We start from the raw sequence: 23,210 nt of genomic DNA on the forward strand, positions 1-23,210 counted from the left end.
TCTCTTCGAGCCTTCCAAATATTTGTTCTGTCCATGCTATTGTATGCCTCTTCTATATCTAGGAATGCAATAATCAACTAGTTTCCATACTCGTAGTGCCTTTCAGTGGTGTCCCAGTAAAATGGCATGCATGATGAGAAATGGATATTTTCCCCACAAACTTGACATGGGGATTACAGCCAACACCCGAAACCCATGGCTGAAAGAGGACCTTTCACACACTAGATCGTATGTGTTGGGTGGAACTGTGAGGGTGTGGTGTACGAGGCATATTTTTTAAGTAAGTACCATTTTGATATGTACAAAAAGAAGTAAACTTTTTGTAACAATTTTATTGTTACATGAAAGACCACACTTTCATCTACTTTTCCACATAATTGCCACCAATATTAAGGCACTTATCATATCGAACAACAAGCTTTTGTATTCCGTCGTCATAGAAGTTTGCCGCCTGAGTTGACAGCCACTGCAACATGGCCGTTTTGAGGCTATCGTCGTCATCGTGGCGCTGACCTCCGAGATGCTTCTTCAGTTGCAGAAACACGTGGTAGTCACTAGGCGCTAGATCGGGGCTGTATGGAGGATGATCAAATTGTTCCCAGCCAAATGATGCGATGAGATCTTGACAAGAAATGTCAAGGCGCTACCTAAATGTTTGCTTTTGTGCACCTCAGTTAACATTTTTGGTACCCATCGTGAGCACAATTTTCGATAGTTTAAGCATTCGGTAACAATTTCGTAGATAACACTTCTTGAAACTTCAGGGAACTCCTCTGATAACGAAGAAATCGTGAAGCGTCTGTTCTCTTTCACTTTTTTGTCGACTTTCTGCACCAAATCGACAGTGATCACTGAGGGTTGCCCACTCCGTTCCTTGTCATGAACATTCTTTCGGCCATCTTTGAAAGCTCTTACCCATATGCGTACCATTCCATCACTCATAATGTTTTGTCCGTACACTTCACAAATCTGACTGTGAATTTCAACTGCTTTCACGCCTATAGCACTAAGAAAACGAATAACAGCGCGTATTTCACAGTTGGCACAGTCGGCGGGATTCTCAATAGGCGGAGGCATTTTAAATACACAAAAGCAAATGTATACACGATCGATTGTTGCCGCAATAGTGTCTGTGGCTTGCCAACAGATGTAAGTACACAGTGCGCATGCACGGGACACCGACCGCAGCGCTGCAGCGGCGGAATTTCAAAACGGTACTTACTTTAAAAATATGCCTCGTACTTTGAATGGGTTCCAGATGGTCAGGATATCACCACCATACTCTCCTCTCAGCAAACGAAGTTAATGTAAGAAGCTCTGGCCCAAAGTACCCAGTGATGGTCAACAGAAGGAGACTGTTGCTACAGCAGGACAGATTGTTCAACAAATGCTGGGAGTTACAGAGAATTTAGCTCTTACACTACTCAGCATACTCTCAAACTTTACACTCTTGGATTACTAGTTTCCAGTCACTTGCATATTCTTTGAGAACCTTAAAGGCAGAAGTCCAGAGTTGGACTCGAAGTTTTGGAGTCCAAACATTAGTATTGCCAGGGAATCTGCAATGGCAGAAAGTTGGGTTTACACTATAGAACATAATGAAGATTCTAGTTTTTCTTGTAGTTACACAGGTAGGTGTATGACTGTTTCTTCTAAAATCTGGCATTACTTACAGGGCACCCTAATATTGTAGACAATTTTCAACATTAAACATTTCTACAAATGAATAGTTTTAAGTGTCATGGTCATAATTAAGGCTCTGTTGGACCTTTGGCTTCAGCCAACAAAGCCATTTTCGAAAATTCCCTTCGTTTAAAAAAAATACACTATGCATTCCAAATTTTGAGAAATCACATCTGCCTAGAATTCCTTCCAGAGCATTCATGTGAATCTTTGTGTGGTTTGTTTTTCACTGTTGTCTAAATATTCATCATAGTTTGGTGGCTACTACATAAGCCTATTTTCCATCACAGATACATAGGCTACAGCGAAAGAAAGCCACACGAAAATTCACATGAATGCTCTAGAATGAATTCTAAACAGACATAATTTTTCAGATTTGGAATATCAAAATGTTTTCAAAAGAAAAGGAATTTTCAAAAACAACTTTGCTAGCATGGATCAAAGGTCCAGTGGAGCCTTAAGGTGGAGAATAAATCATTCAGGTTCTTCATGAAATGCTTGCAATTTTATATCTGCTCAGTATATTAAACAGTTTCAGCAAATTTTACATCTGTATTATTAGTATTGGTCAGTGCTTTTTTTTCTGGTGGTACACAATGGTACACCATACCAGTACCTTTTTAAAGGTGAGAATAACCAACTTGAAGCATACTGGAACCTTTATTCCGAGAAAATAAAAATCACTGGTATTGGTGGAAATTTCATGCTGGCATATCCCTATTAAAAATTAAGAGCTTTAATCCAACAGCAATGCCAAGTCAGTACTGGATTATATTGCTGGATAAAAGTTCAAAACTGAAATTGTATGGAATGTTTTAATTAAGCAAATTTGTAGGAAATACAAGCTTACTGCAACGCAATGAGATAACTTTATCATTTTGTCTTTCAAATCAGGTAACATCTCAAAAGACAAGTACAGAAAACAAAAACTTGTTCATTCAACAGTATCAACAAAGAGGTGAAACTATTACCTTATATTAAAAGCATTTTGAATGGATGGTTTTTTTCCGATAAAAAGCTGGCTTTTTTGAAAAAAAAAATGGAAATTTTGGCTTATTTGGCTTTTTACCAATTACAGCTAACCTATTTCACTTGAAGTTACTGTTATGAGTTTACAGGTTTGTAGTGACATATTTTACAACTAGCTAAAAAAATTTACATCATGTAGCAACCAAAAGACAGATATCGGCCAATCCCAGTGGACATTTCATACTGGTTAACCCTAGTTGGGGAGTTGGGGAGGGGGGCTTCGCAGGCCCCTCCTCTATTTTTAAGATTTTTCAACTGTTTGAAAATAATAAATTACAGTGTTTCCTAGGATGTTCCCAATATTTTTTTATTACTTTTGTTCATAAAAACATAAATATAATGTAATTAGGAGGCAAAATGCACTTGGTGGGCATATCAGGCGCCATCTTTGAATGTGTCTCATTCGAGGCACTCATGCCAGTGACAGAATATAATTGGTTGGTAATGATTGTAATTATTATATTTAATAAACAAATACACTTCTGCAAACTAAAAAGCATTAATAAAAATTATTATGGATTTTGTGAGTTTTAGTGAATGATAAAAATAGCCTATGTGAGACACATGTAATAATTGGTTATTATTTTTTTATTAATTATAGTAATTTTTGTAATTATTATAATTAATAAATAACTGCTTATGTAATCAGCAAAGGAAGCAGTGATTCAATAATAAAATGGTTTCTTGACTTTTAGTGATAAAAAAAAGTGTGGGCGTGTGTCTCCCCCCGGTATGTAAGTTCTCGTAAGGCATGGGTAAGCTAGGGTTAAAACTGAACGTGTAGTCCTGGTGAGCACATTTTACCATGAAATGGACTTAAAACAAGCTTTTACATGTTTGTGTCTCAATTTAAATGTTGATGTCATGAAATATGAAACAATTGTTAATATCAAAATATTCGATGTTTCGGGACAATTAAAAATCTTTACTGTTCACAACACACATGCAGAAGTATACGTATTACGTGAATGTGTGTATATATTCTGTTTAATGGAGCTTTCAGACAGAAGACATGTGGCTCTTGGAAACCAACCCTTAGAAGTAAATGCAATCTTTCAAATTGAAGCAACATAAGCTGCAAGTGTCGCTTGTCACTTGGTCTGTACAGTTTTCTCAGGGAACTTTCAGACCGAAGCAACAAGTGACATGTGTCACTTGGAAGCAGACCCTCAGTAATCCATTCAACCTTTTGAACCAAAGTGTGACAACAAGCTAAACATGCCACCTGCATGTTGCTCAGACTATACTGTTTTCTCAATGGTGTGCATCATGCCTCTTCAGTCTGTTGTTCTTGCATGCACAGTGAATGCTTTGCTTTACACTGAAGGAGACTGTGTTGCTTGTCATCTGTGACTTCAGTCTGAAAGCTCCTTCAGTGGCACACATCGTGCTGCCTCGGTCTTGTTTGAGCATTTGGTGAATGCTTGCTTATATACTGAAGGGGTCATGTCGCTTGTCACTTCAATGTTACACCCCCACTGTCATGTGTTGCTTTGGTTTGAATGTTCTCTATACTTAACAAGATTGTTAGTTACTTCATTAGAGATTAAGATTTAATTTAGCCTGCAAATTACAGAAAACAAATCGCAAGGACTGTCTGAAAAAATTCTGGCGTTTTGATAGAAGGTTCCTTTCATAATCATGAATGGACATCTGGAGTGGCATAAAGTAATGCTGTTGCCTTGTAATAAGAATGGATCTGAGGTTCAATCCTCAGTGGAGGCAGAATGCTTCAATCTCATTTCAAACTGTAGGTCCAGTCCAGATTTCTTAAATAGATATTTTTTTCTATTGCCACTTGCGGCCAGTCTTATTTGCTTCTGCTTCAGTTTTAGTGCAAGTGTTTTTAAACCGCCAGTCTGCAAAAGGTCCGTTGCACCCAGGGGTTGACGACTATTTTAAATCTAATTTTATATTTGACAGCAAGTCTATACATAACTGAACCATGATTATACCTAGTAGATATATTATTGTTATTGATTTGGTTTTTTAAGTCCACTTTATGCACAGTAAAACTAATCGGGACTAGACCTACAGTTTAAAGTGGGATCCAAACCACTGTGCCAAGTGCCTCCACCGGGTATCGAACCGGGTATGGGACACCTACATAGTTTATATATTAATTAAGGGTGCATATAAACTTTAAAGATCAGAGATGTATTTATGAGTGAAATTGTTGGGATCAGGACATTGACTTGTAAGAAATAAATTTACTGGACTGTGGTCTCTCAAAGGTTGAGAAGCACTGTAACAAACAGCCAAATACATCACTAGTTGCTCCGTGACCAGGTTTAGCAGCTATTTAACCAAATTATACATGATGTACTGGAAAGACAGAATACAAATATATTTTACTGAACACAAAATTTAATGTAAAGAGATTTGATACTAGGTTTTCAGAAGGTATAGCAGTATTTTCTTTTTGCTTCATGTACGTGTTCGAATAATGAATTCAAACATTGAAAATCATATCATACTATTAGATTCCATTAAAAACACATACAAAACTACTCTAGTTATGTAAATATGTTTATACTACATCGATATATTTAACAAGCCTACTGAAATATGAAGGTAACTGCCCATTCAAAAAAGCCAGCTTTCTTGAAAACACTGTTTATGTCTAGCTACAAATTTTATATTTAGAAATGAGTGTATTTTACAGTAAGGCCATAAACGAAAACTATGGAACAGGAAAAATACTGCCAACTCCTGTATTTTCATTGACTTAAGACACTTTTTTGAAAAAAGCCGAAAAAAATCCCAACCGAAAAAGCAGGTTTTTTTCCGACCACTTCCAACTCTACTTTATTGTAATACTTACAACATCTCTGGTTGATGTGTTTGAATCCAAAACCAGATGCTTGTTGAGCTGTACTTTATCAAAAAACCGCAGAAGCAGTAGTAATTTCCACCTATTTTGTGGAGGCAAGAGAAGGCAAAGTAGCTGAAAAGCCTCTACAGCAAGGTCTTTTCCCTGAACAGTCCTCATTCCTAAGGAAGAAATAAAAAAAAAATGCCTAAGCTACTATTTATTCATCCTCCAAGTAAAACGGAGGGCCACATGCTTTAATTCTGAGAATTAAGATTTTTTTAAAAATGTAATTAGATACATTTCCCTGTATTATTCATAGTTTCAATAGAGCAAAATGTTATAAAATTGTGCCAGATTTTACATTTTCCCACATTTTAAGTTATCCCCCTTGGTCCCCTGAAAAACATAAATTAAAGGTTCCACTGTATATTTCTAGTAATAGTTAGTTTGATACCAATTTTCTTGATAAAATTCTGTAATGAAATGATATTCATCTGGTTAAAGAAAGGAAACAAGAAAAATGTTCATGAAGATTAAGTTACAACATTAGAATATAAGCGAACAGTTAGAAGTTAAAAAGCTAGTTAACAGTGGGGTTAGTGCACCATGCAAAACACATTTAAAAATACTGATTTTCAGTTTTACATGGCATACCTGAAAATGGGGTAAAATAGTTGTCTTCTGATTTCTGGTGCACTTGTTCAAAATTACTTGATGAAACTGTCCCACAATACAATTCTCCTTTGGTGAATTGTTGTCCTTCAGACTCAAGTTTGTTATGCAAGCAATCCATGGGATTTATCTTGCTCTCCATTTTATCAGAACCTTAAAACAGCACATTGTTATTATTTTTTTACACAGTTGATGGAATCAGAAAAAAAATGACGAAAAACATGTTTTGGCATGAGAGCAGTGAACAATAGCAGTTGTAGCACCTATGTGATAAGAAAAATCTATTATAATGTTAATGAGCCAAAAAAGAGAATAGAAAGGCCAAATTCATGTACTGTGAGGTGGCCGCGGTGGCTCAGTCGGTAACGCGTCTGACTACCATGCTCAAGGTCCCGGGTTCGATCCCCGGCCGGTTCAAATCCGGGAACTTTCCTAACGATGGAAGCGGCCCCGGCACCCACCCAGCGTCGAATAACATGGGTACCTGGGGGAAACCCTGGGGGGTAAAGGGGGTCAGGGGCGTGATGCTGATCACATCACCCCCACTCACGACCGGATCAAGAAAGTGTGGGGCGTTACCCCCACACCCCCTATACGCCTTCATGGCGTTGTGCTAAGCACAGGGGAGCACTTTACCTTTTTTAAATTCATGTACTGTGGTTTTGTCAACATGATAGTGCCATAGTTACATGTATTAATAAGGAGTTAAATGTATCTTTAAGTTTTATTACAAAACATTTGATACTTTATATCAGAATACAAAATCGAAATTCTAATATTTGTACTAATCATGTATGGAACTTTCTCGTAATTATTAAAGATTTGCTTTTCTACAAGTGTGAAATACAGTATTTACTCATGTATAATGTGCACTTTTTTCCAAAATTTTTTCCCCCAAAAACTGTGGTGTGTATTATGCACGGAATAATTCAGACAGCCAACATGAAACCGTACAGGGTCATTCCATGATTTTGGGACACTTGCATTGATTTATCATGTTTACAGAACCCTATCATGTTATATATCGTTGTAAAGCTTAGATCCTGCAGTTTCTGAATATGAAAACAGTATTCAATTCAAGATAACAACACTAATGTGAAATGTGGTTGAAATAAGTTCATCACAAAATGAAGGAATGTTCTGATTTTTATGGTTCTTTGGATGAAGGAAAACATAAGGAAAAAGATAATAAAAATTAAAATGTATTACTGGCCAAATAATATGACATACATGGAGTGTGTAAATTCCTTAATGGAAGAAATCTTGTGCTGCTAACTGCTATTTGGAAGGTACTGAATGTGCCTCGTATAAATGTTACATTAGTCACGGAAAGAAAGAGTATATATTTTGAAGATCTTTTAGGAAAAGTAACGAAGGAATGAGCAAAACCACGTATACAAGTTTCAAGGCCATTTCACACAATTTTTCACTTTGTAATGTAATGTTCTACGACACAAGAAAAGCAGTGCAACTCTGGCGGAATTCGAGCTAGCACCTTCCGTCACATGGGATGCATATCAGCAGTGAGAAATAATAGAAAATAACTTACTGAGCACTGCAAATCCATAACGTAATTTTGATCTCGCTTTCTACTATTACAGAATAAATAAGGTGGTTAAAGAGTGAAAGCTTTGGGATACTAAATACAATGGAGGGTGGTGGCATGGGTTGGAGACTTATTGTTTACACAAGAGGATATTTTCCTCTTGGTTCACATAGCAATAGGTGACTCATTGAATAGGTATGTCATCATTCACTCTTGATCAGCATAGCAACAGCTTTGGGGCGGTGGAATAACTGCGAAAGGGATTAAGCGTGAAACAGACTAAGCATGAAAGAGCACAATCGCGAAACATAATACAGGATTAAATGCGAAAGGAATAAGAGCAAAACGGAACAAGCGTGAACGGAATAAACACGAAGGAACAAGCGACAATGAGCCTAAGTTTGACAGGGTATTTGAAAAGGGCGGTTGCACCAAATGAGTCATAGCAGCAGCACGGGAGAAATTGTGATGGCAGTATTTGCTAACTGCGAAAAATCACCTGCTTTTTAGTGGATTACGTAAGAAGGTAAGTTTTCTAAGTAAGGTTTTTACTAGTTTTGTGTTGTTTCAAAATAAATTACAATACTTTATTATTGTTTTAGAGCCGTTTTCTCAGCTTCCTGGTCTGTTGCGACAAACAAAGGTTGTTCACATAACAAAATAAGGGGGCTGTCGAACATGTGAGCATAAAACATGCGTGGTTCACCAAATTTTGACAAGTGTCAAACCTCATTCGAAAATATGCAACATTGGGTTTCGATATGCACTGAAAGGCATGTTGATTACCATTCATAACTAGCAGTTTCATTGCCTTATGGCAATTGCAACATTAATCCGACAGGGGGGAGGGGGGGGGTGTCAAAGTTTGGTGCCGTGCATGTCGAATTTTGGGACATTCCCTGAAATGTCATTTCTGGGCTTTTTTCCATACTATTTCTCTCTTCTGTCATTGCTATTTTCATGAAATCACGCTATCTTCCTGCGTCACTAAATATGAGGGACCCGAACTTAACGAAATTGCAATAATAATACCAAAAAATGTCACCTGTTATAATTACGTGTTTATATTGGCTTAATGCGATAAACTGAACTAAAATAAAATGCAAATTAAATCGCCGAAAGATGAAAATTTTGTCTTATGTACGATTTTTTAATGTTCTTAACGATTCTGTGGAAAATGTTGGAAAATTGGTCTGATTAATGATAAATATTACAATGACCAAAAATTCTGTGCAAATTAAATTGCCGAATGATGCAAACCTGCCCTCATACAGTACACAATTATCCTTGTTCTATGATTTTGTGAAAAATGTTGCAAAATTGGCCTGATTAATGATAAATATTACACTGAACTAAAATTCCGTGCAATTAAATTGCCGAATGATGCAAGTTTGGCCTCATACAGTACACGACTATCCTTGTTCTACGATTTTCTGGGAAATGTTGCAAAATTGCAAAGATGAGAATAAAAGTTAGCTTAATTTTAATTTATTCTCGGATTAAAATCAGTTTTTAGTGATCCTCACAATGGGTAAGAAGAGAAAAAGCTTGCTTATTTACTAATTTCCAAAGTAAAAAATCTATGTATAATTAACTCAACTGAAATGTTTTATAAAGTGTTTATTTATTTTCCAGAGTCATGGGGCCAAAGAAATATCAGAAGTACTCACAAGAAAATGTAGAAGATGCTATGAAAGCGTTGACCGATGGGATGAGTTTTAATGCTGCTTCCAAAAGGTTTAACATCCCAAGAATTACATTAATGGACAAATACAAAGCAAATGATGTAAACATGAAAATGGGCCGTAGCACAAAATTATCCACAGAACAAGAAAATATTTTAGTTGACTGGGTAATAATGCTGGGAAAACAAGGTTTACCAGTCTCGAAAAAGACATTTCTAACTTCGGTTAGAAAATTGACAGTGGAATTAAAAGTAGAAGTCAGTGATGTATTTCCATCAAGAAGGTGGTATGAAGGATTTATGAAAAGATATCCACAAATTAGTGAAAGAATGTCACAAAACTTGATTGTGAGCAGAAGATCAGTCAATGAAGAAAATATAAAAAAGTGGTTTGGTGAAGTGTACATGTACTTTGAGGAGAGGTGAACAGTATCTGTCTTTGATGATCCACAGAAAGTGTTCAATTGTGATGAAACTGCCTTCTTTCTGAATCCTAAAGGAGGCAAAGTTCTTGCCCAGCAAGGAACAAAGGTTGTGCACCAAGAAGCTGGCAATGACGAGAAGGAAAATGTAACAGCTCTAATTACAGGAAATGCTGCAGGGGAATTGGCTCCCCCAATGATTGTTTACAAGAAATTAATTAATTTACATTAAATTCAGCCTAATTTGTTCCTTACTTTAGTTTCATTAAAATGAAGAACATTTTGAAAACCAACCAATTATTAAACTGTAAACCATTTAAAATTTAGTCACAAGGAATTGCACTCAATTACAGCCATTTAGGTAATAATTATTCACTTTTTGGTCTCATACAAGCCTTTCACTTTGTTAAAATAATTACTAAAGTTTCAATCCATAAATCATAATGATCCATTTGTGTTACCAAATACTTGTAGACTATTTAAAAACATTGTAAATGGATATACAGAATAAATTAGCCACTCGAAATATTGCAGCAAATAAGTTTATTCTGTGTATCCATTTTCAGTCTGCAAGTCAAGTTTCAGCTGATTAATTATGAAATTTAGAACTTTCCAAAATGAAGTACTGTGTACCTAAAAATATCCCCACAGAAGTTTTTTTTTCAGAACACATCACTAGATGTGTGAATTTTATTTTTATTATTACAGAAACACATGCGATATGAAGAAAAATGAACATAATCTTCCATATAGTTATTGAGAACACATAATGACAATCGTTTAGGTCCATAAGTAACTTAATTAATACTTTGTGTGTCCTCCTTTGTATGCTTTAACAGCGACGATTCTTCTTGGCATGGAATGCACAAGTTTATGGCACATATCTGGTGCTATTTCATGGTAAAAACTTGAACAATCTTCGCAATTAGTTCATTCCTTGTTTCATAACAATGTTGTGTAAGCTTTTTCGACACAATGGACCATAAATTTTCAATTGGGTTTAGATCTGGTGAGTTAGGTGGCCACCAAAGTCTTTCCACACCCATATCTGATAAGCTTAGTCATTGGAGGTACGTAGATCAGATTTCTCGCCACAAGCCAACATTGAGTTGAACACGTAATTGATATTTGTCAAATTTTCTCATTGAATGGGTTTGGGTTTTCTTAGAATGCAAATATACTGGTTTCTAAATTACATCAAAATACACTTGGAGCTGGAAGGAAATAGTAGAAAACACTGGTAACATATACAAATTTGCATATCTAAAAAAAAAAAAAAAAACACTCCTCCCCCCCCCCCCCCCTGGAAATTGCAACAAAATGTGTGTGTGTCTGTGATATGACATTATAAAACGATTTGAAAAATGTAAAGTCACTAGGTTCATGTTTAGTAGTACTGATTGATTGAGTTATTTTACTTTGCCTTTTGTGCCACTTTTGGCTAATTTGCAAAGATCAGGATGAGTGATAATATGATGAAATTGATGAATGGACACAAATGAACATCCATGCCCAGACCAGGATTCGAACCTCGGACTTCTGGCATCGTAGCGGGATGTGCTAACCAGTCTGCCACGGGGGCCAGCTTATTTTTGTTAATGCTTCTTTGAATCTATGTCTAAATGTAAGCATCTGTCTAGTTGGTGCTTTCTGGATATTCTTTTCCTAAGAATCAGGATATAACTAGAATGCTTTCTTTTTCTTGTGGTTAGTTACAGATATTTCCAATTGCATATCATTGTTTGTAGACCCAAATAGTTTAAAGTTTCAAAATATATTCTCTTTGTACTATCACACTCATGGTAGGGTGTATGATGCTTTGACCATTCCTACATATATGTATAATAGTATAATGTATAATAATAGTGTGTTTGCAAGCATTTCAGATTTTCCCAACACTAAATTTGTAACAAATGAAGAAGAGCATGTATTTTCAAATGTTCAAAATTCAATGTTCAACAGTTTGTAGAATGTCCCTTAATGTTTTACAATGAATAGTTGTTCTATCTTAGTACTGAAGTGGCAACTTTCCCACTTCTAGGCCTATTTTTTCTAGTGTGTGTTTTATAAACGACTTGAAAACTTGGTTAATTTAACATTGATTTGTCCATTTCGTTGCGCACACTGTGCAGTCTGTTTCTTTCCAATATAAAGCCTGGTCATGAGATAAGTTATATCTTTTCCTTCCACGTCAATCAACATTTTAGCTGCTGTTAAAAGGATCAATGTTAATAGCATATTAACAGGCTTCAATTATCACCTTTTTTCTCATCATTGTAAGCATGTGATGTTGGTTATGCATCTGCTGCTTCAAGATTCAAATAAGAAAATTATTAGAGGAAAGCCTTTCAACAAATTATATATTGCATGAATAAACATACCTGAATATATGGAAGAGCGACTTCCTACATGTTCTTTTCGTTTATGTTCCTTAAGTGAACTTGAAGCTATTTTGGACTGAAGTTCTTGTTGAGCACGTTGTTTCCTCTGTAATTCACATTTCTTGAGCAAATATTGCATTGGGCTTCTCTTTTTCTCCACTTGATCATGATCTGAAACATTTGGAAAAAAAAATAACAATGTGTAAATTCCAGACTAACACATCGTAAATATATTAACAAGAACTCAGCATTGGAATTTAACTTTACTCCATTCAAACTTCATGCTCAAAATTAAAAGTACCAAGACATGAAATTTGTGCCAATATCAATCAGGTACAGACATAAAATTTGCTGATACCAAGAACTGATTCAATGTAAAAGTACGAATGTTCCATGAAGATCCTTATATAGTCGTTGGATCGACGGTCTTACAAGATATATGCTTAACTTATCTAGTCGTCGAATCTGCAGCCTGCTATATTTGTCCTTGTAGTTCTTCTTTTTGTCCACAGATGGCAGAAGCTGACAGTTACGTTATGCTAGACTTCTTGTTGAACGTATTGCTAAGTTTTTCATACTACAGGAGTGCTTGGTTTCTCATATAAACAAAAGGTTGATTGTCCATTGTTGAAAACGTCGCGCAACGGGCTTGTGGATGATCAAGTTATCAAAAACCTGCTTTTGGAGAGCAATGATGAAGATAATTTAGAATTAGTTAGTGAAAGTGATGATGGTGGATCTTCTAGTGCTATCGAGAGTGAAAGTTTAGGCAGTGAAAGTGGCAATGAAAGTTGTGAAAGTGTTGCTTGTAATGGAGGCGGATCACCTGTTGCTAAGAAGAGCAAGGAAGAATCGTGGAAGTGGAGTTCATGTTCCCTGAATGATTTACCTACGAAAATTGCATTTTCAGGTACTCCTGGGTTTGATAGTAGTGTTATATGATCATTAGGGGTTAGTCCTACAGCTTGTGAGGTTTTCACCAAATTTCTAAAACATGATTTCTGGGAAAATATTTCCAATGAGACAAATTCTTATGCAGAAAGCAAAATAGAAACTCAAGTAGACACAGAAACTCAGTCAGGTAACAGTAATGAAACAAAATGGTTTGACTCAACTCCCGATGAAATTAAAGCTTGTATTTGTCTGTGTGTTCTCAAGTCACAAGTGAAAAAAGAAAGTTTGCAGTGTTATTGGAGCACAAGGAAAATAACAGAAACTCCCTTTCTTTGCAACTGTTATGCCCTACATGAGATTTCTTCTCATTATGCGATATCTGCTTTTTGTAATCAATGAGGACATTGACCCCCAAGATAAATTAGGCAACCTTTAGACTACATATACAAAAAATTTTACAACATGTACACCGAGAGCAAGATATTGTCATGCAGAAGGAGACTTTCATTGTGCAGTTCAACCCCACTAAAAGAGCAAGGTTTGGAATAAAGTATTATAAATTATGCAAATCTTCTAGTGGATATTGTTACCAATTCAGAATTTATATAGGGGCAAAGGTTACTGCAGAAAAGAGTACCTGAACATGAGCGTGTTGCGCTTGAACTGATGGATTCTGTTCTCCACAAAGGATATACATTATATATCGACAATTGGTATACATCCCCAACACTGTGCAATAAACTTCTAAATTCCAACACCAATGTTTTAGGCACAGTCAGAATATCCAGAAAACAAATGCCCGTCGAACTGAAAGATGTGAAATTGAAGCAAGGTGAGGCATCAGCTATGTACAGTCACCACGAGCTAGCTCTCAAATGGATAGACAGAAAACTTGTTTGCATGTTATCTACTATGCATGATGGTGTACACATGACAAACACCGGAAAATTAAACAGGAAGTCAAGACAACCTATTTTAAAGCCCAGAACAGTAATAGAATATAAAAAGGGAATGGGTGGGGTTGACAAAATGGACCAACAGTTAGCTTCATTTCCCATCATGAGTCTGTATCTTAAAGCATATAAAAATATATTTTTTTATTTGTTGAATCTAGCTTTCTTCAATTCATATGTGATGTACAAGAAGGTAAAGTCTACAGTAAAGTGACTCAAATTCAATGAGTTTAGATTGTTCGTAGTGGAGCAATTGCTTCTGAACTTGTGTTACTAGAGTATGCAACAAGAGGATGCCCTTCTGTGGATACACCCTTGAGACTGCAATGTGCCAACTGGGGACATTTTCCAAGACAGATCCCCCCTCCCCACCCAATCCAGTAAAAACAAACCCTTGAAGACAGTGCAAGGTGGCATTCCATATGCCAGAGTGCTTCAAGGTGTACCATACAAAGCATAAATATTAGGTAAGTTTCTTGTTTTCATATCGATATAGTTCATATATTTGTGTTACGTAGACACCATTATCTGTAATTGGTAAAAGTTTCATGCAGATCTGACTTGCAGTGTCCAAGATATTCAATTTTGAAATGCATACTGCAAACTAAAATGCATTTAATCATAATTCACAGACACAGTATGGGCATTTAAATGGTAAGCAGATGGGTTAATTAATGCATATAACCAGGTGATATATACATATTGGATTTTGCCTTACAAACTGCCTACTACCATTTATTTTTCAAAATGAGGGCACATGAATTATACCTTTATATAAAAAAAAGGTAAAGTGCTCCCCTGTGCTTAGCACCATGCCATGAAGGCATATAGGGGGTGTGGGGGGTAATGCCCCACACTTTCTTGATCCGGTCATGAGTGGGGCAGATGTGATCAGCATCACGCCCCTGACTGCCTTTACCCCCCAGGGTTTCCCCTAGGTACCCATGTGATTCGACGCTGGGTGGGCACCAGGGCCACTTGCAACGTTAGAAAGTTCCCGGATTTGAACCAGCCGGGGATCGAACCCGGGACCTTTAGCATGGTAGTCAGACGCATTACCGACTGAGCCACCGCGGCCTTTATATCAATTTTAGAAAATAAAAAGTAGGAAGTCTTGCATCAAATTATGATCATTTATAGGAATATCGGATTGGTTCAATCATCATCAATTTTACAGATACATCTGTCTCATTCATAATACATATAATAATTTTAATTGCTAACAGATTAGTGTGTTTCTGGATAATGCTTAACCTACTCCTCATTATATATACTTTAGTATTTCACAGGTTGAAGAGAAACTTCATGATCACTTTGCAAAGAAATTAATTGAAAATATTACTTTCACCATTCATCAAATTGATTATATGAAGAGATAGCATTTCTTTTGATTATTTTCTTATTTTCAAGTATACATTTTGAAGAAATTCTCAGCTTTAATTGCCTCTAAGTAAAATGAAGATCTGAAAATTATGAAAGCAGAGGATCTTTGGGGTTAAATGGTTAACACTATCTTTGTTCAGTGTTATCTTCTCTGCTGTTAAAAATTCAATTTGAATTTAAAATTTTGGCTGTGTCAGCACTTAGGCTATTATGCACCCATCACTTTATATGGGGTCCAGCCCCTTACCATAACTAAAATAACAACTGTGATGTCATGTCGTAACTAAAATATTAAAATATTCTGACTGGTTAAAAGCTGAGGCCGTTAGGCAGTCAGCACACAAAAGGACAAACACAGGACAACACACAGAATTATATTGGCCATGGGGCCAGTCTCCAGAGCCTCATTTGTCGCAAAATGCAGTCCAGGGTGTACTATGTGGAAGTGAGGTTGACAATTGGGTGACTACATGGAAGGTCACCGCTTAAACCACCTGTTAAAAATTCAAGATGTATCCACTGATGATGTAATACCGTAAACTAAACTCTGTTGTGTAACAACCCTTTGATGATCAAAACCTGCCAAGGAGTTATCATTTGGTGAAGAACAGTCAGTGCCTAGATTGAACATTTTCCTGCATGATACATTGAATCTTCTTCACAGTACCAATGGAGCAAAATATTATAACTTTCTTGGATTCCAAATTTTAAGTGTTCCTTTTTCACACTAGTCCCACAAAAACATAAAATCAAGATTCCAATGCAATTATAGTGGAGACCTCCCATACACAAACAGTAAGATATTTGCAGCTAGCATACTTCACTTTTCTTAAAACTAGTTACAGGAATTATTGCAGGGTATTCATTTGAAATTTTGTGATTGGCACCATGCTAGTCTATGATATGTTGCCAACAAAGTTCATGAATTTAAGAATAGCAATTTCATGGGTGAAGTCAAAAAGTGACACTTAGTGGCACATAATCTTAGCAAAACTAGCAGTCCAGAATTTTATTCACAAATGCAGGCAACATGTGTCCAAGTACTGATCATATAATCACATGTTAAATCATAAATCCTTGTCCCTTTCTCTTGCCTGAAATTGCCATTCTGCAAAAAATTTACTCTGACTTGTGCCACTAATTAATTTATAGAATTAATTGTATGGAATAAATTGTCCATCAAGAATACTTAAAAATATCTTGATGGATGAGGCTTTATAATGTGCAAAACCTGGTATCAATATCAATCACAATTTCCATGTTATAATCATGCTCAAAGTTAGGGTTGCGTAACTTTTGAAACACACTGTAATTACACATATATAAAAAAAAATAGTGAGATGTAACACAACGGGAAAAAAGATCAAGAATGTGAATACAGTGGAACCGCGATTTTATGTTCCCGGGTTTTACATTTTCCCACCTTATACATTCAACCATGATGGTCCCAACATAGCAAAATGTTATAAAATTTTCCTCGATTTTACATTTTCCTACATTTTAAGTTTTTTTCAGCTTTGTCCCCTGAAAAACGTAAAATCGAGGTTCCACTGCTTATAGAAAGGATGAACTAGCATGAAAATATTACTAACTAATTGACTTACCAAACAGTTCCTCTCCTGGACATGATGTTATGGAGTGTCTGTCACTGTCGTTACCACTTGCATTTGAAGAATAGTCTGAAGATACTGCTGTGTAGTAGGAACTAATACTGGAAACACTACACCTGCTCTGACTATCGGATGCATTCAGAGATTTTGGTGCCACAGGAGAATCTTTCTTTAAGCTCAACTTCATTAAGTTTTGCAACGTCTTGAGAGCACTACCATAATCAAGCTCCAGGTCTACAAGTTCTTCAATACTGCTATTGTTTTTGAAATCGTCAAACGAGTTGGACAGAGCTGGATTAACATAACCACCTGATTTACTTCTCAAATGTTTTAATGTTGCACATCTCCCTGATCCAGTCTTGGGTTCTTTCTTGTTTGACCTCCTGAATGACCGATGTCTTGAAGCACTGTTATCGAGCTTTGAGCTACTGACAGTTTTTCCAGTGGAAGTGGAAAATGGTAAATTAGGATTGCAGTTTTCTTTTAACTGTGAAAAGTTTTCACAAACTGCCATGGAGTTTCGGTTTCTTCCTTTTGAAAAATTACTGTACGTTCCTACAGACTGTTTTCTGAAGTTGAACTCATCGTTAGATTCAGTATTCTTAGATGTATGCTTTTTTTGCTTGTGAATCTGCTGGTTATGTGCATTAAACTGAGGAAGGTCTATTAATGTAGGAGCACTGGAATTTCTTCTAAGAGACTCTTTACAAAAAGTAACATATTTTTCATGACTTCCATCAATTTTCAACATATTACTTTTACTGTCTTCATGTACAACCCTTTCCAAATTAGTGGAATACATATTCATCTCATCAGAGTCCAGACACATCTGCTGCCTGATAGATCGCTCAACACCTAAGTGTTTATTTTTGTATCGTTTAGAGAAATGGAGGGTGTCATATGATCTTTGAGGTATAACCCGTGTCACCGGAGTTTCAGATGTGAAAGCAGTTTCAAAACAAGTATTTGGTGGAAGATCTTCTGTCATCTGAATTACATGTTCTGTTTGAGAATCTGATTCCAAATTTGGACTACCATCAGTGCAAGTTTCATACAGAGTCAACACACTCTTAAGAGAAGTTCTCCGTCTTAATTTACTGTTACTGGAAGAAATGCTTGACTGAGATTTATAATCAGTACTCAAATGATTCAGAATAACCCTATCTTCATCATTCCCATCCACTGCTTTAAGATCTTCTATTACATGAGAAGTCATATCAAGCATAAGATCTTCAACAGATTTACATGGTGGTAAATGAAACTCCATATCATTAGCATCTTGATCCAATGCTTCTAGTGCATAAGCAGCATCGACATACTCAGCATACAAATATGCTTGATGAAAAGCATTATAGAAGGGATATGTTATTAATGGAACATCCAGATTACTGAAATATCCTTCAAGTACTTTGAATACATCATGCTCAAACCCTGGGTACATAACACCAAATTGTTCATTTTGCGGCCCTGCAAAAAATTTTAAAAATTCATTAGAACTATAAAATAAACATTTTAGAGCACATTGTGAAAGTTGCACAGAGAATGTTTCTTTCATACACTGAACCTTTTGGCCTGAGCCGATTTTGAGCAAAATGCAGTTTCAATTAAATGAGTGTAGATCGGAAGCTAATTGCCCTAGAGAGATGAATGATATACCGTTGTACGCGGAATGAACCAGAGATTCAGACTATATAAAATTTATGCAAATTTGGCGTATATGTGGCGGGGGGAGGGGAGAACCCCCAAAATTCCAAAATTTCGAAAAAAAATGGGGATTTCCCCCCTCCCTCCAAGACAAATGTACATGACAAGTGTCAACATGCACATGGAAATTATCGCTGGCATGTAAGGAATACAAAAATATTTGCATTATTATCGTATGACCAATGTAACGCGAGTTGTACCTCAAAAAGGAATGGTCAGCATGCCACTGATTTAAGCTTCAAAATGCAGTGTTACCTTGAAATGACTGTAGCTCAGAGGCTAATTGCCCTAGAGAGATGAATGATATACTGTTGTACGCGGAATGAATCACAGATTCAGATGATATAAAATTTATGCACATTCAGTGTATATATGGTGGGGGGAGGGGGGAATCCCCAAAAAATATTTTTTTTTAAAAAAAGTGGGGTCCTCCCCCTGCCCCCCGAAAAAAAAGGACACAAAAAGGTCAACATGCACATAGAAATTATCGCTGCCATGTAAGAAACAGAAAAATATTTGCATCATTATCATATGACCAATGTAACAAGAGTTGTACTCCCGAAATGAAAGGCATGCGCACCACTGTCTCAAGCTTTGGATTTCAGCGAAATGCAGGGTTAATTGAAATGACAATAGCTCAGAGGCTAATTGCCCTAGAGAGATGAATGATATACCATTGTACGCGGAATGAATCACAGATTCAGACAATATAAAATGTATGCAAATTCTATTTTTAGACAATGCAGGGTAACCTCTGTAGCCACTTGTGAAACACTTGTGCTCAACAACAAAGGCTTTTCTTCAGCGTGCCTCGAACTTCCATTCTTACGACGCAGTTTCAACAACCCCTCTTCTCCCTCCCCAACCCCACATGGAAAACATTCCTTTTGACCTCGGGTACCAATAAACAAACTTCCTTTGAATGCAGTTTGCAGGGGTGAGGGAAACGCATTGCTTTAGAACAACAAAGCCGGCCTACCTTTGTTGGCAAAATTTTTCCCTTGAAAAAAGATGCAAAAAAGAAGTTGCCTTTTATCCAGCCATTTTCATGAAAAAAAAAAACGTGCAACAATCATTTCTGTTAAATACATGTGTTAACAACAATATGAAAAAAGAAAATCGGAATTCTAGAAAAAAATAGCAAAGTTATAACGTAAAAACTACGACCTTGACAAAGCATCTCAATTGAGACGATCAGGCACCCGACGGTTACCTAAAAGCACCTCGATTGAGATGATCGGGTACCAAAAGGTTAAATGCTTTTCTTAAATCCATGAATTTTTTCACCATTTCACTTCCTAATCTCTTCAAGAGCTCTTCAAAAATAATTTCTCAAAAGGTCTGCATATAGCAACACAAATTATTCATATTAAGAATATGATTATGAAAGCTACACTTCAACCGGGAAAGTCAACTCAAAGTATTCAACTATTTACGTTTGTCATCAACTCGTCACCTGGAGAACAATGACAACTCTCAGCTGAGGTTTTACTAAAATGTGATTGAAAAGGGTTTAGAAAAAGGGACAAGACATTCAATGACATTAGGCATGCCAACTTAATTGCATCAAATGGAATTCTCACAAGAGTTATAGCATTGCCTTCAAATGAGTGTAATTAGTGAGAAGAGACCTTATAAATTTGGAAGTGGACAGGTAAAGATGAAATCTTATGGACAAATTTACTCAAACAGCATGATTCCTGCAGCATGGCTTGTGTCCAAGTCAGATAAACATCAGCTTTATAAGCTGAAATCATAGATTCGATTCCCTGCATGGTGAAAGTATTTTTTTCCTGCCAACTGGGTGCCACAAAGTATTTCGCTGTTGTAACACCAATTGTAGCCTTATAGTGTGTTATTATTAGGGATGTGAAGTTTTCGTCTTAATGACATTAACACCGAAAAGTTGAGGAAAGTAACATAAAATGTTTAAAATATATTTGGGCTGGTTAAGGAAGCAAGTTTTCAGTGTTTCAGATTCGCAAAATAATGCCAATTATGCTATTTTTCAGAATAACTCAGAATTTTGCACTTAAACATGAAAAACACCGTGAAATATGCAATATAAACTATGGATAACACTTCTTCTGTTCAAAATGAACTACCTTAAGGTCTATGACATCTGTCATTTCTAGTCTAGCTGGGATGCATCATGATCTGAGCGATGCTCGATGAGCAACATTTTGCTCATTATCCAAATATCATGATTGTCGATGTGAAGGTATAGTTGCACATAAGATAAGAGAATGGTTTTCGTGTAGTGCAAACCTATTCTTATAATTAATGCTTCTCAAAACTACAACTGGGTGCTTATGAATGAGAACAAAACCATACATTTTTTTATGAAATGTTATTCAAAATTTTCTTTCTTCTCACACTTGCAGAACTTTCCAAAACTACATTTCATATTTGGAATAAACAACACTTTCATTTTTAAACAATCACAAACAGCGGAAAATTGTATTACCTTTTGTTACTTGTACTTCCTCTGCAATTACACTGCATCTCGCAGTCAATCACAAATACTCGAAACACAAAAACTATATATTCTGTGGTTTAAACCTGTGACAAGCAAGGTTCAAGTTTGCTCAGTGAGCAGCGCTTATTTGGCATTAAGCCTTAAGTTAAGCTTTGAGGTAAGCCTTAAATTTATTTTTGTTATCATATGTCTCAATTTTCCAGAACTAAAGCAATGTGAAAATCTTAAGCACAGAAGGAACAGTTAAAACGCATGTAAAAATAACACCAATTTTAAATTAATAACACAGAATTTTGCCTAAACTACGAAAAGTACCACCAAATTGCCAAAAAAAATAGCATCGAAATTTAGGGTAAAAAAAAACTTCACGTCCCTAGTTATTTTTCATGTGGGAAGAAGAAAATACTTATTGAAACAATTACATGCTCAGATATTGTGACAGATATTCAAAACAATTTTGAGTTTGAAGGTTATTCTTCCTTTATTGTATTGCTGCTAGGACCTGGTGCTAAGAACAACCAATGCTACAAGTGATGAGTAATAAACACTCCAGAAGAAACATTAACATTCTTTAGAAAAAAAAAGTCATTGAAATTAAGTGTGAAAATTGTGTGTTCCATCATTCATGTGCCACTTCCCTCACATCATATATAGATAAATAGATACAAGTGAGGTACAATAATTACCTTGAAACTAAGATGATCATACTTGTGAAAGTATACATAAACTACAGATAGCAAACAATTTTTGGATCCACGTTACCTGCATCTGGATCCCAAAAGTGGGTACCCAGATTTGAATCTCGGAATCATCCTATGGATGAGAATTGGATATCTGGATCTGGAACTCAAAATTACCCAAGATAAACTTTCTTCCTTTCAGAAAAAAACCCACTGTGCATGTATCTGGCCAAGTCTAAAACCAATGAATATCATTTCCTTAAGAGCAGTGAAATAAATTATGCACATGAATAGAAATTAAACTAAAATGACGAACATTGGTGATAGAAAAATACTGTGATTGGAACCTTGAACTCTATAGTATATGGATCCAAAAACTGAGTTGAGTACTAGGATCTGGAACTGACAAATGGGTATCCGAAATTTGGAAGAACATCCAATCCAATACCCAGATATTTCAGAACCCAGATCTGGGCATCCAAATTATAAATCTCCAAATTCTCAGTTATTGGAATGCAATATTACTTGATGTTTACTTCAACAACTGACAATAGAAATTACCATCATACATGTAAAGTTGATAATGACTTACAATTTATAAGGCATTCCATAGCCACTATAACCCACAATGGTATGTCTTCATGTGGATGTTTTGACACATTTTCTCTTCTGTATCTGGCTGTGATGTAATTGGTTGACACCCATTGTGCATTTATGTTGTGGGGGTTACAAAGGTCCTCAATTCTGATTCCATTTAACACAGTCTCCAACCTACAAGATTATTATAATTTCACTTTACAATGATATAATGCAGTTATTTGACACACATGAACATATAAAATACATAATACAGTAGAATCCTGATTTTGTGTTCCAGATTTTACAGTTTCCTGCATTTTAAGTTTCTTTCATCTTAGTCTCATGAAGAACATAAATACAAGGTTCCACTGTATTTCATCAGTATTAGCTACTGCTTTTTTAAAATTTTTAACATAATTACTGTCTTGGATTTCAATCCTCTCTTTTCTTTAATGTGTACACACACACTCACACTCACTCTCACTCTCTCTCTCTCACTCACTCACACAGTATCAACATGGCAGGAAATGACTCCAAAGGGTGTCTACCAAAATAACAGAGCTAAAATTCTTGACATTTTCTTTCTTTTTCTTCATTTCCCTCCCTTTTTCTCAACATTTATTTAATCGCCCACTACTTAATTAAGAAAATAGATATTTTTATTCAATGAAAAACCTCTACTACAAGGCTGGTTAA

The 23,210-nt window shown here is 36.0% G+C and overlaps 1 protein-coding gene across 3 annotated transcripts in view; it reads right to left on the bottom strand.

Moving 5' to 3' along the window:
• Window positions 1-23,210, bottom strand: part of LOC145984411 (DEP domain-containing protein 1A-like) — a 64,142-nt gene that overhangs the window by 25,559 nt on the left and 15,373 nt on the right. For 2 of the 3 annotated variants that reach the window (XM_083118074.1, XM_083118072.1), the window contains exons 4-8: window positions 22,528-22,706; window positions 17,067-18,539; window positions 12,233-12,403; window positions 6,182-6,352; window positions 5,537-5,706 (exon numbers count right to left, since the gene is read on the bottom strand). In XM_083118074.1, coding sequence (XP_082974200.1) covers window positions 5,537-5,706; window positions 6,182-6,352; window positions 12,233-12,403; window positions 17,067-18,539; window positions 22,528-22,706 — 2,164 coding nt within the window. The remainder of the gene's footprint in view (window positions 1-5,536; window positions 5,707-6,181; window positions 6,353-12,232; window positions 12,404-17,066; window positions 18,540-22,527; window positions 22,707-23,210) is intronic. The other variant, XM_083118073.1, reaches the window with a different exon arrangement.

Source organism: Lepisma saccharinum, chromosome 2, assembly GCF_977018435.1.
Source record: "Lepisma saccharinum chromosome 2, izLepSacc3.1, whole genome shotgun sequence".
In the NCBI taxonomy this organism is placed as follows: domain Eukaryota; kingdom Metazoa; phylum Arthropoda; class Insecta; order Zygentoma; family Lepismatidae; genus Lepisma; species Lepisma saccharinum.